Raw genomic sequence first — 20,627 nt, forward strand, 5'->3', positions numbered from 1 at the left:
AAAGGCCCCGGGCCGCGCCGCGCCGCGGAGATGGGGCGCATCGCGGAAGGAGGGCGCACGGCCTAGGTGGGGGGCGCAGCGGCCACGAAGACCCGGAACTCCGAGGACGGGCTGGGCCCAGCACCTCGGGTCCTGGAGGCGGGCGTGAGGGAGGATGGGGTCAAGGTGGGCCCGCCCCTGGGATGCTCCAGTAGAGAAAGAGACGTGGGGACCAGGCAGGGGGGCGAGGCTGCGGGAGCTGCCCGTGAGCAGAGGGGTGCAGGGTCCCCCCAGAGGTTAGAGGCGATATGGGGCTCGGCATCCCCCGCCCTTCCTAGCCTTCGTACAAGATGGGGCCTGGGAAAGGACAGGCCGAAAATATCGTGATGCTTTAGTCTGAGAAGACAAAAGACAGCAGGGCATGAGATCAAACACTCTTAAATCGCCACGGGGTGAAGGTCAGGGCGGGTGAGGATTTGCGTCTCCGAGAGCCCCAGGGGCCAGCTCCCCTCAGCCGGCACCGCCTGGGGGACCCAGGCAGAGCCATGGGAGGGTGAAAGCTGCCTTTCCGAATTTACCGGAATTCCCATCCCCCCTTCACACCATCCTCTTGCATGTATTAGGTGACAAGCCCATCTCTTAACTCATTCTCTGCCAGAGTTTGCTTTAACATCTTAAGACACAGCATATCACATCGTGCAATACAGACATTTTAAGGGGGGAAAAGAGCGTCTCTAGAGGAGGTTGACTGCTGCTGGAGAGATTGAGAGAGACACTGCACACAAGCGTGCGTGGGACAGCCGCGGAGCCTCCTCGGGGCTGTGTGTGTTCGGTTTTGTCCCATGCTCTGTAATGGACCAGCAGTTTGGTCTGGCTGGAGTGGAAGGGCTGCTGGGGAGGAGGCCGGAGAGTAGGAAGAGCCTGGAGGGTGGACGGTAGAGGGGGAAGCCCACACTAGCTCAGGATTTTGGTGGCGATGCTGCACGGTTGGGCAGAGTATTGGACCTCGAAGGCGTGTGACTCCCCTGACCTCCATGGAAGGAATGCCCTGCCGCGCCACCCCCCCCCCCAGGTCCAGTGTGCGTGCAGGGACATGGACACAGCCTCTAGCAGAGGGTGGCGCAGGGTGGGACGCCTGGTCCCCAGGGTTGGCCCCTCTGCAGGGCGGAACTGGCAGCTTCTGCTGACTCGGACATTTCCAGGCCTGGCCTCAGGGCCAAGTGGCTCATTGAAAACAGCTGCTCCTTTTGGCTGGCAGCCCTGCGGGCGGCTGTGGCTCTCCCTGGGATGACCCCTGGCCTCTGCGTGGCCTGGGGAGGGGTGCCAAAGGGGGAGACGGCCGGGGAGGGGGGCGGGTGGTGCGGGGAGAGACTCAGCGGCTGGAGGCCACCCTGCTGCGCCCTCTGGGACCAAATATGGTCAGCTCCCCCCAGGCTCGCCAGCTGGTCCCTGGTCCCCAGCTCTCTAGGAGCTGAGCCAGGCTGTTTGCTGGGTCCCCAGTCTTTGATTCTGCCATTCCCCGAACTTGGAACACCCTCCGTGTCCTTGTCTCTGCTTGCGCCTTTCAGGGTTTTGTTTGACGTGTCCCTCGTTCAGTAGATATTTGTGGAGAGCCTGCTGTGTGCCAGGCACTGTGCTCGAGTGAACCTCCCCTCCGCTTCCTTCAGCGTGATGTCTTCAGCTTGTGATGGGGAACAGCCGTCTCATCGGAGGTCAGACCTCTGGCTGCCTCTGCTGCTAGGCTGAGTCCGGGAAGCTGCAGGGACAGCTGAGAGGTTTGCTGCTGAGAAACAGACAGTTGTGAGCCTCTGCACTCAGCCTCAGGACCGGCACATTGTGTGTACCTTACAGCAGACGGGAAAGGAAAGGAGGCCACGGTGACCCTCAACCCGGAGGCAGGAGGTGGGGTTACTCAGTGTAGGGCAGATATCTTTAAAACCCAGTTACCTCTGAGCACGGGAATAAATTTCCAGGGTGATGCCCTGGATGTCTGAGAAGCAAGGAAGTATGGATTCCACACCAGAAAGATTCCTTCAGTTACCTGGGAAATCCATTCTATCCATTTACCCCCAACCGTGTGGTATAAATTAGATCTGACTGTTTTGCACACTTGTTGATGTGTTGCTTGTAACTTTTTCATGGATTGCTTTGTGAGTTCTGCATCTCCAGCTTCACTGTAAACATCTTGAGGGCAGAAGCCACATCCTTAATTTCCCTATAGTATCTAGTTCAGTGTTTCGTAAATGCTTGTCATTGTCATGAATGAGAAAGTCTCTGGGGGAGCCACCGGAGAGGATGCGGTGGGTCCAGCCTCCAAGCACCTCCTCTGACGTGGCTCAGAGGCAGCCACCGGCCCAAGAAGCTCATCATTGGTCTGACGGTCAGAGGGGACTCTGGAACAATGCCTCCAGGGGCGTAAGGAGCATGGACCAGTGTTCCAGACTGGTCCATGGACCTAGGGTTGTGTGTTTATCAGGATTCTTTGGTTACAAGGACAAAAGCGCCATGCAAACCAGCTCAGCTAAAAAAAAGAAAGGGATGTGGCTGCAAATGATCCCGAGTGATGCACAGTGCGGAGGAAGAGCCGCAGGGACCCAGGGGCTGGGGCTGGACATTCTGCACCACAAGGACTCACTTCCTCTCCTTCCATCTCTCAGCTCTGCGTCTCTTTCCATATTATCTCCTTCCTTGCTTACAACAGAAAGATCTTTTCCTCATGCTAGGAAACGTGGCCGTTGGCAGCCCCAGTTTAGCCACGTGAACAGAGAGAGGAGACGTCAGGGCTCCAGGAGAGGACTCTGATCAGCCCTGTTTAAGTGCCAGTCACTGTAGCCAGGGGGATGGACATGATTATTGGTCAGTAGTGAGCCTCGTGCCCACTCACATAGCTAGAGATGCAGGAAAATACTTTATGAATAATAAGGGGAAGAGGGTGGGAAGTTTGCTAGGTAGACAAAAACAAAGACCAGAGACTACGGGCAGCTCCACGAGGTCAGGGATTCCGTTATCGTCTCCGTATGTTCCCCGCAGAGCCTGGCTCCCGCCAGCCCGTATGGTGACAGGGGCTGGGTTGTATCTGGGTGGCTCATCCTCACACCCTCTGTGCTTGGCACCCTGCCTGCCACCTGTGAGAATCTCAGGGAATATTTGTTGAACAAATGAATGAATGACGTGCAGTTGGTTTTCGATGCACAGTTCCCTCCCTGGCCTCATTCATTCATTCACTCTCTGAACAAGTGCATCGTGGCCCACAACTGGGTGCCTGGCGTTGTGGTGTCGGTGTGGTTGCCATCCAGATACAAGGGGTCATCTTTGTCCTTGCTGAGGACCCTACCGAGGTCCTAGTGGGGGCCACTCCCACTCCCTGCATTGCCACCTGAGGCTCCCCAAGTGAGTGGAGCGAGGCTAGGGAGCTGGGTGAGGCTGGAGGGGACCTTCTTGGGAGGTGGGGGGCATCAGGCCTCCGCGCTTTGAGCTCCCTCTGCCGCTTCCCGTGTGCCCGCGGAGACCGTGCATGCAAAGCACACAGAGGCAGTTCTCAAAATGCCTGGTTCCCTTGCCTCTCGCCTGAGCGTTTCCGGCTCGGCCAAGGCTGGGCTTCATCTCTGCTTCCATTGGCCCCTGGAGAAACAGCTTCCTTCCCCCCGCCCCTCGACCCTGAGCGGAAAATGCTCTCCCTAGAGTCCCGCAGCCCCCTGCTCAGCAAAGCCCCTGGGTTCCACCGCTGAGAATTGGCCTCAGCCTCCCCGCCGCTCCCAAGTTCCTTATCCTTTTCTCATTTGCTGCTGCCGCTGCCGCCAAGGCACTTCTGTGACCCGCATTCCTCACCCTCTGCCCCCTGCGGATCCTCAGTGACTTCAGACTCTGAAGACTCAGCTCTCTCCGCCACCTCCAGACACCTGGACTTGAAGGGCTCGTTTGCCCTCAGGTCCTGCTGCGTCCAAACCCACTGTTCTCTAACTAGGCTGGTGCTGTGTGTTTCCTCGTGTTCCCCGCGTTGCCTGGGACATACCGTGCACATAGCAGGCGCTCCAGGTAGATATGTGGATTTGAACCCAGAACCTAGGACAGCTGAGCGAGGAGGGGACTTGCGCAGTGATCCACGTGACAGAGGAGGAAACGGAGGCCTTGAAAGGTACCGCGATTGGGCATCCTGCTCTCTTGCCCTCTGGGCCTCGGTTTCCTCATCTGCCGAGAGGTGAGAAGGTGGCGTCTTCCGACCCCACAGGCCTCTTTCAGACCCTGCATTTGCCATTTGTTACGACTTGATGTAGACCATGCGTGGGTTTTCTGGTCAGGGAGGAAGGGGAGATACTGTCCCCCTGGGCTGCCGTGGGCTCCTGTGACGTTTTGAGCTGCATGTCCAGCCCCACCCATCTCCAAGAGCGCCTATAAAAGCAAGCACTACTTTCTCCCTTTTCCGGTCCCACGCCCTCTCCCTACCGCCTGCCAAGGGCCACTTTCTGTTATTACTGACTCTCCTCGCTGGAGTGGAGTTTCTGAGGATCAAATGCCCGATCCAATCAAAGGCTCAGACAGGCCTGGATCAAGTCCTGGGCCAGTTTATGGTTCCTGGAGGGGGGCCGGAAGGGAGGGTTGGGGTGAGGGCAGCGGGGGAGGATTAGCTGTGGCAGTCGCCCTCGTTGGTCCTTTAGGAAGTCACCCGTGTCTTGCCCCGAGAGGACCCCCATCCTGGTGTTGTCAGAGAATAGAGTGACCGGTGTCCCTCCCCACTGGCCTTCCCACTGCGGAGTTTCAAACACGCAGCGGCAGGAGATGTGGGCGCTCTGTTTTAGGAAAATGAATTTGGCAGCCGGGACAGGGAGCAGAAAGTTAGACGGGTTGGTTGTGATTGTTATTTAGGCATGAAATTCATTCATTCATTCGTTATTATATTAAGTATTACCGTATGTTGGGCAGAGTTATAGGTACTGGGGAATATAGTGTGAAGATGAAGTCCTTGGAAGCTTCTGAACAAGAGGGGAGACAGAAAATAAACAAAACCACGTCAGATCATGAGCTCTGGTTCTGGAAATGGCAGGTTAGCTTGTATTAGTCTAATTCTCTGGCCAAGAGTCCTTATCGACTAAGGACAAAATATAAAATACAGTGGTTCGAGAGCAATCAAACCCAGACAGAGGCTGGGGAGGAAACAGTCCTTGAAAGAGAAGAGGCTGCTGAGCGAGTGGTTCACTTCAGCAGCTGTTCCTCCTGAGAGCCCTGCCCAGGCTGAGGAGCTCAAACATCTTTACCGGTCAGAGTGTGGGGCTACCAGAAGAGCTAAAAATCAAGAGGGAAAATCCTGGAAAGGCAGGAGATGTCCTCCTACAAGTTCTCATCAAATCCGTGGCCGCTTGTAAACTGTGCGTGGGCAGAGCGAAGCTTTAAGGAGCCCAGCGAGAAACAGCAGCTGGAGGAGGAGATTGCAGTTGCTGCCCGGTGCTGGGGAAACAAGAGTTTGGAATTCAAGTTCCACCAAGTTAGAGGAGCTGAGTAATTGCCTAAGGTTTTCTTTGAAAACTCTAGAAGACCTCATCTGTGATTAAACCCAAGGCTAAGGGCCACACCTTAAGACTGAACAGAAAAACGCAAACAACCCCACCCCGGCAAAACGTAAAACCAAAGCGTCTCCGGGATCGAGATGATCCAGCAGCGACTTAACTGCCTGCCACAACAAAACTCAACATTCTTTTTAGGAAGATAAAAAGTCCAGACTCCCTGTAACACGTCATCTACAAGTCCAATACGCCAAAAAAACCTCCAGACTCCTTGTAACATTATCCACTATATCCAGTATGTAATAAAAATTACTAGACATGCAGGCAGCAGGAAAAAGTGACGCATAATCAACAGAAAAAATAGTCGGTAGGCCCAGACTCACAGATAACCCGGATGTTGGAAAAAATACCAGATAACAATAAATGCTGTGAAGAGAATTATGCTAGAGAATAACTGTGGTTACCACTTTAGATTGGGAGATCAGGGAGGGCCTCTCTAAAGATGTGACTTTTTTTGAAATGTGAAATGCCAGGCAGAGGGAGCAGTGCAAAGGCCCTGAGGCAGGAAAGAGGCCTGTTCAAGAAGGGGCCAGGAGGTCCTTGACTTGAGCAAGGGACAGTAGTATCATATGAGATCAGACTGGTAGGCAGGACCAGAACATGTAGGGCCTCGTGGCTCATAGTAAGTAGTATGAATTTTATTTGCAGAATGATGAATTGCCTTTGAAGGCAGGAGAGAGACTAACCTGACTTATATTGCTTTTCTTTTACTGTGAGAGAGGCTGTCATTTCAAATATTTAAGAACCAATTGCATTTCTTCTTTTTTTTTTTAGCTGTGTATACATATCTTTTATTCATTTTCTACTATCTTGGTGCCATTTTACTCATAATTTATTGTATTTTTTTATAAAAGCTCTTTTCATTTTAGGCAATAAACTATTTGCCTCTAGTAAGTTACACATATTTTTGTCACTTGAATTTTGATTTTTTATGGCATTTTTCATGCCATGAAAAAATTATTATGTTATTGAAGTTATCGCTGTTTTCTTTATGACCTTCAACACTCCAATATTATTTAAAAAAATTTTTTTTACAACTTATTTACATCTTTAAAAGATCACGCTGCCTGGCCATGAAGAATGACTTACAGAGGAATGCCAAGGCCAGCATGGTGGAACAGAAAGGTCTGGGGCTTGGACTCAGAAGACTGGGGCCAAATTTCAGCCTTGTGACTCTGGTCAAATTGTTCTACTACCCCTAGTCAAATACTTCGCCTATAATACGGAATCATCATCATCATCAACATTTATGGTGCTCTTACTGTGTGTTAGACCCTGTTCCAAGCACTTTACATGTCTTATCTCATTTAACGTTGACAGTAGTCTCACGATGAGGAAACCAAGCCGCGTGCCCAACTCCCACATTGAGTGGCAGAGCAGAGATTTGAACCCTAGCAGTCAGACTCATGCTTTCAAGGCATGAAAATAATCCTGAAGGGCCAGTGGATGCAGACGTGCTCTGGAGACTGAGATGTGCTGCATGTGTGTGGCGTGTACTAAGTGGCAGCTAAGGAACAAGAAGGAGGTGGTGAAACGTGGGTGTCACAGAGACCTGGGTTCGCTTACTGGCTGTTTGGTACCATGAGTGGGTCGCTTCACAGCTCAAACTCACGTCAGTTTCGTCCTTTTTCTCTCACTTTCTCTCTCTCAAACACTTTAAGATATAATCACAGCTTTTGAGATACAATTCACATATTGTAAAACTCACCCATTTAAAATGTGCCTTTAATTGGGTTTTAGTATGTTCACAGAATTGTGCAACTATCATGACAATCTAATTTTAGCACATTTTCATCACCCCCCCAAAGAGACGCTGTACCTTTCCCCAGTCACTCCCCATTCCCATCACCCCAACCCAGCCCCAGGCAACCATTGATCTACCTCCTCTAAATTTAAATCTTGATTTCTTCATCTGTGAAGTAGGTGTGCAGGGGGCAGGTTGGATTTCAATGTCTTTCATAGAGTGCTCAGTGAGGTGATGGGTGAGAAGATGCAGGATTGGGGAAGCCAGAGAGCTAAGCTCTGTCTAAAATCTAAGGAGTGAGATGGTTATGGGACATGAATGGTTGGGTTTTGCTGGGGGCGGGTGTGGTGAGTGGTTTGGGAAGATTCTAAATGAGAGAAGAAGATGGAGCCGCTGCATCTGAGGAGCAGGAGGGGAGAGTGAGACAAAGCGACTCCAGGCTGGAGAACTCTGGCGGAAAAACAGCGCTACGTAACAGAGGTTGGGATAAAGGTTGCAGCGTGGTGTGTGATGTGAACACCTTCACCGTCCTCATAAGATCTTCAGAAAAGTAAACAGTTCCCAACTTGCCGAATGGAGTTGGGTTTGCTTTAGGGGGGTGGGACGGAAGGCTGAGTCCTACCTTCAGGTGGCATGGGGCTAGAACAGAGGCTGGTCGCCTAGGCTCTGCCTTGACTGGGCGCAGGGGGACAGCAGTGCCTCTTGCCAACACCCAAAGGGCCAGTAGTGAAGACTGAGTGATTTATCATATGAGAGAAGGCTCACAGCCCAGCACCAGGATCATGGTCAGTGTCTGCAGGCGGCCTGGCCGTCAGGGGCGGCCAGGAGACCCCTGTGATGGCCTCGTGTCCTGCCTTCCCTTCCAGAACCCAACGTCTTCCTCATCTTCAGCCATGGACTGCAGGGCTGCCTGGAGACCCAAGGTGGGCAAGTCCGAGTCTCCCCAGCCTGCAATGCCAGCCTTCCTGCCCAGCGCTGGAAGTGGGTCTCCCGAAACCGGCTCTTCAACCTGGGCACCATGCAGTGCCTGGGCACAGGCTGGCCGGGCACCAACACCACCGCCTCCCTGGGCATGTACGAGTGTGACCGGGAGGCACTGAATCTTCGCTGGCACTGTCGCACACTGGGTGACCAGCTGTCCCTGCTCCTGGGGGGCCGTTCCGGCAACACGTCCAAGGCTGGCACCCCTGAGCGTGGCGACCAGACCCGCAGCGGCCAGTGGCGCATCTATGGCAGCGATGAGGACCTGTGTGCTCGGCCCTACTATGGTGAGAGGCTGCTGGCAGGGCAGGGCTGGGGCTCCTCGTGTCCGGGGCCTAGAGCCACAAGGGCAGATGCTGGGGTGACAAAACCTTGGCCTCCGCAGACCTCTGGCAGGCACCTCTTTCATTGCAATGGGAAGCTTTTTGGAATAATTGAGAAAATGGACTTCAAAGCATATAATTTGCTTTTTTAAAAATTACGAAGTTAATACACTCTTGTAAAGACCCCAGACAGTACAACAGTGTATAACGTAAAATCAAATGAGAAATCCCTTCCCCCAGGCCCACTCTTCCGGGGAGACCCCAGGGTAATCCTCCACAGGGGTCTTGATCCCCATTTTGCAGGGGTGAACAGGAACCAGAGTCACCCAGTGAGAGGGGCCTTTCCTGGTGGGCAGCTTCATCCTAAGGGTCCTTTCCTGGGAGTTCCAAGATAGAATTTGGCGTGAGGGCCAGCTGGATTTTGGACAGGCATTAAGGGGCACTGCGGGGCCCCCTTCCCAGCCCTATGGGATGAGCAGTAGGCCCTCTCCCAGGTTCCTGGGCTGACCTGACGGCAGAGGGAGCGTTAAAGCCACAGTCTGGTGCCACTGCCCCTCCCACTCTCTGCTGACCCCTGCCCACCCCGGCTCCCAGGGTTATAGGGGGTTTTTGTCTGAGGGATAGGCAGCCTCTGGGGTCCAGATGCCAAGGTCTTGGCTCCCCTCTCCTGCAGAGGTCTACACCATCCAGGGCAACTCCCACGGGAAGCCGTGCACCATCCCCTTCAAGTATGACAACCAGTGGTTCCACGGCTGCACCAGCACAGGCCGCGAGGACGGGCACCTGTGGTGCGCCACCACCCAGGACTACGGCAAGGACGAGCGCTGGGGCTTCTGCCCCATCAAGAGTGAGAGTGGAGCGGGCGGGGCTGGCGGGAGGCTGGCCCTGGGGGACGCGTGCGGGTGGTGGAACTTGCGGGGCAGAGTGGGAAGTGGCCTCTCCTCGCAGCACGGGGCAGCCTGTGTGGAGTCACTGCACTCCTGGAGGGACCCCCTGTGGGCCCTGCAGGACAGGGCTGGGGAGGGACCCACACTCGGCTATCGTGGTGGCAGGTAACGACTGTGAGACCTTCTGGGACAAGGACCAGCTGACGGACAGCTGCTATCAGTTTAACTTCCAGTCCACGCTGTCCTGGAGGGAGGCCTGGGCCAGCTGTGAGCAACAGGGGGCGGATCTGCTGAGCATCACGGAGATCCACGAGCAGACCTACATCAATGGTGAGGCTGGGGCGGGGCGGGGGGCAGGCGCCTGAGACCTGCCCCGCCTTTGGAGGGCCCTGAGCCCTTTCTGCTGGTGGGGGTAGGGATGCTGGTGGTGGGGCAGAGGGTGGAGGGCCAGGGATGGGGCGACCCCTTCCTCACTGTCGCTATCTTGCTGTCAGGGCTGCTCACTGGCTATAGCTCCACACTGTGGATTGGCCTTAACGACCTGGACACCAGCGGAGGCTGGCAGTGGTCGGACAACTCGCCTCTCAAGTACCTCAACTGGGAGAGTGGTGAGGCGCGGGGTTTGGGGCGCAGGGAGGCCAGGGGACCTCCGCACAGGCACTTGGTCTCTTATTTGCTCCTTCGCTGGTACACTACTCCAGGAGAGCAGTGAGGGTGGGGGCAGATTTCCACCCCCTTCTGGACCGGGCGCCACTGGTCCATGGCGTGTGTTGTCTGAATTAGGAACCGATGCCCCTTCCTCGGGACACAGGGCCTGGGAGGGGGACTGGATCTTATTCTCCACGCACCCCTTCAGCCACGGGCACCGGGGCACCGAGCGCGCCAGCAGCCTGGCCAGGGCGGGCGGGCGGGGCTGGAACGGGTTGCCGCGCAGAGGCACCAGGACCACGTGGGCCCAGGTGAGGCAGCAGGAGGGCCGAAGCGGGGCGCTGGGCATCTGAGCGGGCTCAGGTCTCCCGAGGGAGCACGAGGTTCGGGGTAGGGCTCCCGGGCCAGGGGGTGAGTTTCTCTCGCCTGGGGCGCTGGCGCCCTGCCCTCCCCACAGATCAGCCGGACAACCCGAGCGAGGAGAATTGCGGAGTGATCCGCACGGAGTCGTCGGGCGGCTGGCAGAACCGCGACTGCAGCATCGCGCTGCCCTACGTCTGCAAGAAGAAGCCCAATGCCACGGCCGCCGAGCCCCCGCCTCCCGGTGAGCCTGGCAGCCGCGGGGCGTGGGTGGGGCTCGTCAGGGCCGCAGCCGCCGGCGGCTCAGCCTCCCAGCACTGGGGTCTCTGATCCTCACTATTCTTTTTAATGGTTCAGCTGAAGTCTGAACAAACTGAAATGTGCCATTAATTCGTTCCGGGAACGTTCGTTGAGCACAGTGTTCAATGCCTCCGGACTCAACGTGTCCTCGTGGTGGTCACAGACTGCTGGAGGTGACAGACACCTCAACATTCAATTGGAATATCCTGAGTTATGTGCTATTATAAAACACATGTATAATAAATATCAGAGGGGCCTAGAGAAAAAATTGATTAAGCTCCAGAGACTTAAGGAAGGTTTCCTGGAAGTGACATTGGATTTGGGCCTTTCAAGTTGAGCGTAAGTTTAAAAAGGCATAAAGAGGTGTGAGGGAAGGGCATTCCTGGCAGAGGGGACTGCAGGTGCAAAGGCACGGTGGCCTGGAAGTTCACGGCAGCTTTAAGGACGGGGAGTATTGCTCCCTAACTAAGGGTTAGAGTATAGGCGCTAACCACTTAAAGTGTGGTCCGCCGTCCAGCAGCACAGCGTCACCTTCCCAGGTGATGTTATAAATGCTTGTTATAAATGTAGAATCTCAGGTGCACCCCCCCACCAATTAATTGAATTAGAACCTGCATTTCCCAAGATCCTTAGGCGATTCATGTGCAGGTACAGTTTGGAAAGTACTGGATTAGAGGGCAGGGGAACAAGACGGTTCAGAAAGGCAGGTTGCAGCCAGTTCCTGAAGGATCTTGGCTTCTGGGTGAAATCTGGGTGGGGCCGGGTAGGCTGTGGGAGCCTTTGCAGACTTTTAAGGCAGGGAGTGTCTGGTCCACATTTGTGATTCACCGAGATAGCTCTAGAGGCCGGCACCCGCTTTGGGGTGTGGCCTTGGGTCCGCAGCTTAGTCTCAGAGGTGCAAACTGAGGATAAACTCAACCCCATTGCAGGGTTGCTTTAAGGCTGGAGACCTGGCCTGGCCTAAAGGAGCGTCTCCTTAGGTTGGAGGGGCTACTGCAGGAGTCCAGTAGCCATGGGGTGAAGACGGGATTTGTACACGGAAAATACAGCAAAACCAGAAAAAAAGCCACAAAACAGAAAGTAAGAGCTTACAGAGCAAAACTTCTGCATCTGACCATTGAAGTGTTGCCAAAGGTTGATTCAGGGTCACTGGCCACCACTGTCTGTCCTCACCCCCTCGGGGGTCAGGAGCAAAGGTTTCAAACATTGGCACCCACATCTAGGGCGCCTCACCTCCAGCTCAGGGGGAGCCTGGGGCAGGCGCCAGTTCCAGGGCTTCCCATTCTGAAAGGAGGGCCACAGGGCCAGTGTGGGCAGGCCTCTCTGTGGCCCCCATCGGGACTGGCCCCTCACCAAGTCCTCTGTCCCCTGGATCTGCCCAGAGTGGCTGCTGTGGGGGGTTCTCCTCTGGGGCCTCACGGACCTGCAGGTATGTCTCTAGCCGTGGATTTCCTCTTTCATCCTGGCCCACATCTCTCTGCACGAGGTGTATTTTCTAAGCAGTTTCTTGGGTGGTTCTGCCTCCCGGGACTCATCACTCAAAGCGTGTCATTTTAGAGGCAGGCGCCGTCATGCCCCCAAAGCGTCCTCATTTCCTAAACTCCCTTCTTCCTACAGCCCTTGGGTCTGCACACCCACTAAACTCTTCTGTCCAAGGAGGCAGCCTTGGGTCTTAGCTCAGCGGCTGACAAGAGATGATCGATAGGTCTTGAGCCAAGGAGGGAGGCTGCTCGGGCCCTCAGCCCTTCCCCACTCTGCCAGGTCTCCAAGAGACAGTATGGCTGGACCCTGGAGCATCTCCCAGGATGGAGTGGATCCCAGTGGGGCGATGCTTCAAGTGGGTACATGCTTTGTTGCCCAGCCAGCAGAATCCTGTCCAAGCCTGATGTTGTGGGTGGTTTGGTAAAGTCTTGTTTTCTCTTGCCAAGACCCAAGTGAGAGCTTGTTTGCATCAGGTGCCTGTGGACCCTGATCCCTAGGGGGTGATCTTGAAATGCATGGAAATGGGAGTGAGGAAGGGCCTAAGGCCGGTTGGTTTCTCAGCCCTAGGGTTCAGGGAGAGGAGCTGGGGGTGGGGATGGGGGGAGGATCAAGAGTAAAAATCCCAGCCAGGGGACGCCTGTCAGGCAGCAGTGAGTTCACGAGCTGCTGACCTGGGAGGCCCCGTTTCCCCACCCCCTTCATCCCGGACTAATGGAGCCACACTCCATAGATGTTCTTTGAGACAGTGACGGCTGTGCCATTTATTAAGTGAGGTGGACACGCGCTAAGTTGTAATCTTACAGCAGGAAACCCCATTTACAGAGGAGGAAACTGAGGCTCCTGGGGCTGGTCTGTCCTGAATCCCCATCTGTCTCTCCGTGAGAGCCCCAGCTTGGGGGGGCCGTCCTGTCTTGGGTGGAATCTGCCACCACCTCCCGGGGCTACAGCCACCCTGGGAGTTTTGTCTTTCCAGCATCATTCGGTATTCAGACCTGTCGTCGTGGGAAGGGCGGATCTGTGACAGGGTTGGGGAGGGGGTGACTTCCAGGCCCCTGCCTGTGTTGACACCCAGGGGGTCGGTTCCCGGGCTGGGCAGCTCGGTCCCTGAGCAGCGGCCTCTCTGGTGTCCGCAGACGTGTGGGCCAACGTGAAGGTGGAGTGCGAGCCCAGCTGGCAGCCCTTCCAGGGCCACTGCTACCGCCTGCAGGCCGAGAAGCGCAGCTGGCAGGAGTCCAAGAAGATGTGTCTGCGGGGCGGGGGCGACCTGCTCAGCATCCACAGCGTGGCGGAGCTGGAGTTCATCACCAAGCAGATCAAGCAGGGTGAGGGGCCGCGTCCCCCGCGCCCATCCCATCCGCCCGGAGGCCCAGGGGCTGTCCCTCCCTCCCCTGCCGGTGCCGGAGGCTGACCTCCCCGTGTCCCCTCTCCCCGGCCGCACCCCAGAGGTGGAGGAGCTGTGGATCGGTCTCAACGACCTGAAACTGCAGATGAATTTTGAGTGGTCCGACGGGAGCCTCGTGAGCTTCACCCACTGGCATCCTTTTGAGCCCAACAACTTCCGGGACAGCCTGGAGGACTGTGTCACTATCTGGGGGCCGGTGAGAACCCCCTCTCCCTGTCACGGGGCCCCCAGACCTAGCCTCAGTTTCCTCATCTGTCGGGAACTCTAATGGTGCCAACCTCAGAGGGTCACTGGGAGGATTAAAGGAGTGAGTTCTTGTGAAGCCTTGGGACGGTGCCTGGTGCGATCTTGGTCTCTTGCCAGCTGCACTTCCCCGCCTGCAGGTGGCGTCAGAACTCACATTATGTGGACATGCTCTGCAGGCAGGACTGCTCAGTGCCAGCCCTACCCAGCCCAGGGTCCTGCCCCCTCAAGAAATGATGGAGCTGTGACTGTTTGCCATGGCTTTGGCTCAGACAGTGTGGGTGGATGAAGGAATTGATCCAGGGCTTCAAGCAGAGATAAGTCTGGCCCTTAAAGAATGGACAAAGCTGTAGGGACAGACTACTTACTCCAGAGACAGGACATTCTGCCGTGAGATACAGCCAACAGTGCCAGCGACTGTGGAGACGTCTGGCTTAGAGGATGCTATTTAAAAACTTATGAACAATTATTTATTGAGCATCTGCTATGCGCCAGGCATTCTCCTGGGGGCTGGGACATATTAACACCTCTGCCCTCCAGATGCAGCTCAAGGCAGACAAAAACTGCTGGCTGGGTGCCCTGGACACAGGAGGGCTAAGGCAGTTAGGAGGGGCCGAGGACTAAGTTCCTCTTCAGCTCCGTCAGCTGAGGTGAGGGTCTGGGCACACGGCCCCTGCTCGCCCTGGATCTGCAGGTACTGGCTGGACGCCTTGCCGACCTGGGAATCTCATTTGTCTGTCCTGTTCACAGTCTTAGCCAGCTTGTCCTTCATGTTTATGAAATGAGCTGTAAGTAATTTAAGAGAGCACCTTTTTCCATTTAGACAGTGCTTGTCAAAGTTTCGAGGCATTTGCGCATCAACTCTGTGTGCTCTCATCAGCCCTGTGAGGCTTGTAGCACTAATCCTGCTTCCCCCATTTTCCAGCCTAGAGCACAGAGAGGTCAAGCTTCTTGCTCAGAATCACACAGCAAGTCAGAGGCACGGCCAGGTCTGGGAACCAGGTTCACTGAAGGGGTTTGGGAGATTTGGAGGAGATAGATTGAGACTCCCCCTTACCCTGTGTCCCTAGGAAGGTCGCTGGAATGACAGTCCCTGTAACCAGTCCCTGCCATCCATCTGCAAGAAGGCAGGCCAGCTGAGCCAGGGGGCCGCTGAGGAGGACCATGGCTGCCGGAAGGTGAGGGTGCTTCTGGAGCTGCCCCGGGTGAGGCCAACCAGAGGGGCTCCCAGGGGCAGGAGGGCAGGTGGAAGCCTGCAGCCTCCCATGGCATCGTCCCTTCCTCGGCATGCCCCCTCCCCCGCTCTCCAACCTGCTCCGTTCCAGGAGCGATGTTGGATGAGGTGGGGTGGGGGGAGAAGCTGTTGGGAAGAAACAGAGCTCCCCCGCCACCCCTAGCCCTGAGCCCCCCTCCATGGAAAGCCACGGAGAACCCGGAGGTGGCGGTGGGCGGGCCCCCCAGTCTGGTTCAGTATCCCCTGCGTGGAGGCTGCTGGGGAGACCCTGGCCCTCTGTGCACCCCGGCCCCATCTTCCCGCCTCACTTGCTGGCATAGCGTGTGCTTGTCTGTCTCCTCAGGAGGAACGGGGCCATGCGGTGTCTCCGCCCCTGGGCTCTCGCCCCAGGGAGGGAAGGGATTAGGACTGAATGGGGGGAATGAATCAGTCGGGGGGGCGGAGCTATGAAAGAGGGTGAGGGTTGGGGATGGATCTGTTTCCCTCCTCCAGCCGCCCGCCCGCCCCACCCCTCGCCGCCCCCAGAGGAGCAGGGGTGTGAGCAGTGTGGACACACGTGGGGAGGCTGCTCTTCGAGCCCACTTGGTTGTGTTTTGGCCCCTGGCGGCTCCATCTGCAGAGGCCCCGCTCACGTACACACATACGCACGTAGACATGCACAATATACACATACACACACAAACACATAACGCACACGTATGTACGTATACACACAAATACATGCACATGTACACATACACCTGTACACATACACACGTGTACACACACATGTACACGCGCACACACACACACACACACACACCACTTTCTCCTCTGCACTGGTTCCTGCCCTGGGGGCTGCCTCGCTCTCTCTCCCAAGCTCCAGCCCCCACCCCCAGGGATCCCACTTGAAGGCTTCCTGGAGGCAAAGGCCCTGGCAGGCACCTGGTGTCATCTTAGGAGGAACAGGGCTGTGGCAGGGACAGACACAATCTCTGTGGTGTGGGTTCCGGTCTGGGCTCTGCCTGCACTGTCTGTATAAAATCAAGCCACGTAATTCTGAGCCTCAGGTCCTCACCTGCAAGGCAAAGCAGAGAGGCCCTCAGGTGGCCCAGGGGACAAGGTCGGTGGGGTGAAGCCTCCCCGGCCTCATGGGGATGGGGGTAGCGAGCCAGCCGTGTAGGAGGGTGGTCTCTCTTCCGCAGCTTTGCTGCCCCTCGCCGAGGGTCTGTCCCCCCTGCTCGCGGGCCAGGCGCATCTTCCGTGTCCTCCAGCTTTTCCAGGCCCTCGAGGATTGCCCAGCCCCCTCCACATCCTGGCAGCTCTCCCAGCTTTCTGGCTCTGGTTTCCCAGCCAACTGGCAGTTTTCCCACTGTGTCTCTTGGTTCAAACACCCAAGCGAGGAACCCGGTGGGCCACTCATCTTTCGTGGCCAGGCCACAGGCCGGGTGACTGGCTGTCTCCCAGTCAGCCACCCGTGGGCCATGCTTACACCCCGGGCCTGGCAGTTGTGGGTAACGGTAGGGAGGGGAGTGTGGAGTGACAAGGTGCAGAACACAGCACAGGAAGAGCCGGCTCTGGTGTCAAACCAGTCCCCTCTGTTCTGTGCCCAAGCCTGCAGAAAATTCAGTGGTGCCACTGATAGCACCTGCACCCCAGGATTTATGGGTGAGAAAGGAGAGTCCTCCCCCCAGACACCCCTTTTCTGCCCACTCTCTTGAGCCAGGGTTGGACGTGGCACAGCCCATCCTGCTACTGGCTGGGAGAGGACCAGGTGACCTACAGTGAGGCCCGGCGCCTGTGCACCGACCACGGCTCTCAGCTGGTCACCATCACCAACAGGTACAGGAGAGGGACCAGCCCTCCCCTATGTCCTGGCCTAATGTGGTCCCTCCTCCAAAGCGGGCAGCATCCTGCCATCCAGTGCAGAGGGACTCGAGTCCTTTGAGCTTCAACAGGCTCCAGGGCCTTTTTCTAATATTGTCACCAGAAGGACTCCTGTTTATTAAGCGACCCCAGCGTGGGACAGGTCCTGGGCAGGGGTAGGGGCAGGGACAGGTCCTGGGCAGGGGCAGGAACAGGCGTAGGTGTGGGCTGGATGCCCCGAAGAGACCTTGGCTCTGTCTGATTATCCCTCTCCTCAGCAAGGCATGGAGGTGAAGACAGTAGAAGGGGACCTGGGTGGCTGTGTGTCAGCTGCAGGGTCCCCACTTCCCTGAGCAAGTTTCTTTTTTAAAGCATTTCTTAATTTTTTAAAATTAATTTATTTTATTTTATTTATTTTTGGCTGCATTGGGTCTTCATTGCTGTGCACGGGTTTTCTCTAGTTGCAGCGAGCAGGGGCTACTCTTTGTTGCGGTGGGCGGGCTTCTCATTGCAGTGGCTTCTCTTGTTGCGGAGCACGGGCTCTAGGCACGCGGGCTTCAGTAGTTGTGGCTCGCGGGCTTCCCTAGTTGTGGCTCGCGGGCTGTAGAACGCAGGCTCCGTAGTTGTAGCGCACGGGCTGAGTTGCTCTGCGGCATGTGGGATCTTCCCCGATCAGGGCGCGAACCCTTGTCCCCTGCGTTGGCAGGCGGATTATTAACTATTGCGCCACCCAGGGAGCCCCCTGAGGAAGTTTCTGATGGGGTGCAGCACCCAGGCTCCTGGAGCAGGGCATCTGGCCTGTAGCCCAGGGAGTGGCGGGGGGCGAGCTCCCTGCCTCGACCAGCCTCTCTCCCGCAGGTTCGAGCAGGCCTTTGTCAGCAGCCTCATCTACAACTGGGACGGCGAGTATTTCTGGACGGCCCTGCAGGACCTCAACTTCACCGGCTCCTTCCGCTGGCTCAGCGGGGATGAGGTCATGTACACCCACTGGAACCGGGACCAGCCCGGTGAGCCCCTCCTCCACAGCGCCCGCTCAGCCCCCTCCTTGGACTTTCCTTGGTGAAGCCAGGAGGCCGCGGTGGACCAGCCCTGCCACGACCGAGACCCAGGGCTTCATAGGAAACAGATCATTCGTACAGTGTGGTGATGTGGTTATAGGAGGACAGGCTCTGGAGCCAAACTGCCTGGCTCAGATCCTGATTGTGCAGTTTATTAGCTGTGCATCTTTGAGCCTCAGTTTCCTCATCTGTCCAATGGGGATAATGGTACTTTCCTCACAGGGTTGACATGAGGCTTGAATGGGTTAATACACGTAAAGCCCTTAGAGTAGTGAGCATACAAGTGCTCGCTATTACTGTTACCATTTTAAATTCGTCTTTTTTAACCTTTTCAAGAACCTGATGAGGCAGATGATGAAACAGGCTCAGAGAGGTTAAGCAAGTTGCCTAAGGTCTCACAGGAGCAAACATAGAGCTAGGCCTCTGCCCCCATTTCCTTCCTCCCCACTGGGCCCCGACTCCACAGAGCATGTCCCTGCAGAGATGGCTAAGCTGATTCCCGGTGCGAGGGCCGTGGTGGTGCCCCTCGGGGATGTGAGGGAGGACTGGTGAGTCCTCTTCAGCATGTGGGTCTCCCTTCTCCCTCCTCCAGGGTACAGCCGTGGGGGCTGCGTGGCCCTGGCCACGGGCAGCGCCATGGGGCTGTGGGAGGTGAAGAACTGCACGTCATTCCGGGCTCGCTACATCTGCCGGCAGAGCCTGGGCACGCCAGTGACGCCTGAGCTGCCTGGACCAGACCCCACACCCAGCCTCACCGGCGCCTGCCCCCAGGGCTGGGGCTCAGACCCCAAACTCCGGCACTGCTATAAGGTAGGCAGCCTGTTGGCCTGGGGTCGGGGGAGAGAAACAAGAGCAAAGAGGCAGCACCCCTGGCAGGGTGGGTGGCCCCAGTGGGACCCAGCCATGATCCAGGCAGGCGGGCCCTGGAGAAACTTACAGACAACAGACAGAGGTACTTTCTGTTGAAACCCTTTTGTCAGTGGCATCTGAGGCCTGGTGCACAGTAGGTGCTCAATAAATATTTGAGGAGTTGAAGAAACCACAGAGACCATCGGTTGCGGAGGTTCCCAAATGTTGGGGCCAGGCTGGCCGCTCTTTAGAGTTGCCTGGGGAGCCCGAGTTAAACAACTCTTCCAGGCTGTCACCATGGAGACTGGGATTAAGTGGGTTGTAGTGGGGCTTGGTAATCTGTGTTTTTAAACCCTGCTGGGTTTGGGAGCCACTGAGGTAGTCCAGGGTCTTTTAATTACAGGAAGAAGCTGAAGTCCAGGGAGGGGAAGGGACTTGCCCACAGCAAATTGTGGCTCTGCTGGGATAAGAGCCCTGATTGCCCCGCTGGTTAGGGGGACCATCTCTGGGAGAGGGCTGTGCCAGTTCCCCCCCCCGGGGCTCCCTCTCTGATGAGCAGGATTGTCCAGTGAGGCCCCAGCCCCCTTCCCCACTCATGTCCTGGGGGGGCAGGTGTCCCGTGGGGAGCTGGGCTGGGGAACAGCTTGGACTCTGCTCCTGCAGGTGTTCAGCGCGGAGCGGCTGCAGGACAAGAAGAGCTGGGTCCAGGCCCAGAGGGCCTGCCAGGAGCTGGGGGCCCAGCTGCTGAGCCTGGCCAGCTATGAGGAGGAACATTTTGTGGCCAATATGCTCAACAAGATCTTCGGGTACTAAGCCTGGGGCGGTGGCCCATATGCACATGAGTCGGGCTCTTGCTTTTGCTGGGCAGGGTTAAGGCGACCCCAGGGCGGTCGGTTCCAGGGCTTGGAATGACCTGTGCATCTGCTACTAATGCCAGGCCCATCCTGACCCCCCCCTCAAGTAACCCTGGTCTCCCTGGAGTCGGAGACCCTGGGTTGCTCACCAGAGCCAGCAACACCCCCTGAGACTCACAGACTTTTACACAAGTAACCGCCCTCACCATCCCTCCTTCTCCATGGCAGAACCTCCGAGCTGATCCAAGTGAGCGCCCCCTCCCGCAACCCTACACCATCCCATAATAGTGCACACTTTCTCAATAAACAGCTTTTTTTGAGAGACAGGAATAGAAAGGCTACAAAAGTGAGCATCTGCCCGCGGGGTCCCTCCAGATCCCTGTCTCTGTCCTGTGGGTTCCTGGGACATACAGCCCTACAGTCCCTTAGCCTTGGGAAAAATCCAAATGGATCCAGGCTTCCTGACTCTCAATTCCAGGGATATCTCCTCCCAGCAAACAGCACAATTACATTATTTGACTGGTAATTATAATAGCTCGTGTCAGTTGCTTCTCACCATGTACCAGGTACTGCACTAAACATTTAACCCACGTTCAAGGCTCTTCTCAATCCTACTAAGTACACATTATTCCTTGCGGGCTGTTAGAGAGGTTGGGTTTTTTTACCCAAGGTCACAGAGCTGGTCCCTGGGTGACCCACGACCGGAATCCAGGTGTATCTGATTCCACGGCCCCAGGTCTATTCACCGTCCCCATCGGCTGCCTAAAGTGAAAGCCTGCAATCTTGCTGGCAGGGCAAACCCCACCCAAAGGAAAGCAAGGGAAGGGAGCCAGGCCACCTGCCCGCAGCGAGCGTGGCGCCTGGCCCAGCTAGCCCAGTT

At 56.3% G+C, this 20,627-nt stretch overlaps 1 protein-coding gene across 2 annotated transcripts in view; it reads left to right on the plus strand.

The window, feature by feature from the left end:
- MRC2 (mannose receptor C type 2) overlaps positions 1-20,627 on the plus strand; it is a 54,673-nt gene that overhangs the window by 24,338 nt on the left and 9,708 nt on the right. For both annotated transcript variants that reach the window (XM_060133030.1, XM_060133028.1), the window contains exons 2-13: positions 8,148-8,549; positions 9,259-9,432; positions 9,638-9,802; positions 9,967-10,080; positions 10,578-10,724; positions 13,396-13,584; positions 13,706-13,860; positions 14,978-15,085; positions 16,847-16,962; positions 17,845-17,993; positions 18,637-18,854; positions 19,557-19,699. In XM_060133030.1, coding sequence (XP_059989013.1) covers positions 8,148-8,549; positions 9,259-9,432; positions 9,638-9,802; positions 9,967-10,080; positions 10,578-10,724; positions 13,396-13,584; positions 13,706-13,860; positions 14,978-15,085; positions 16,847-16,962; positions 17,845-17,993; positions 18,637-18,854; positions 19,557-19,699 — 2,080 coding nt within the window. The remainder of the gene's footprint in view (positions 1-8,147; positions 8,550-9,258; positions 9,433-9,637; positions 9,803-9,966; positions 10,081-10,577; positions 10,725-13,395; positions 13,585-13,705; positions 13,861-14,977; positions 15,086-16,846; positions 16,963-17,844; positions 17,994-18,636; positions 18,855-19,556; positions 19,700-20,627) is intronic.

This window comes from Lagenorhynchus albirostris, chromosome 20 (genome assembly GCF_949774975.1).
Source record: "Lagenorhynchus albirostris chromosome 20, mLagAlb1.1, whole genome shotgun sequence".
Lineage (NCBI taxonomy): Eukaryota > Metazoa > Chordata > Mammalia > Artiodactyla > Delphinidae > Lagenorhynchus > Lagenorhynchus albirostris.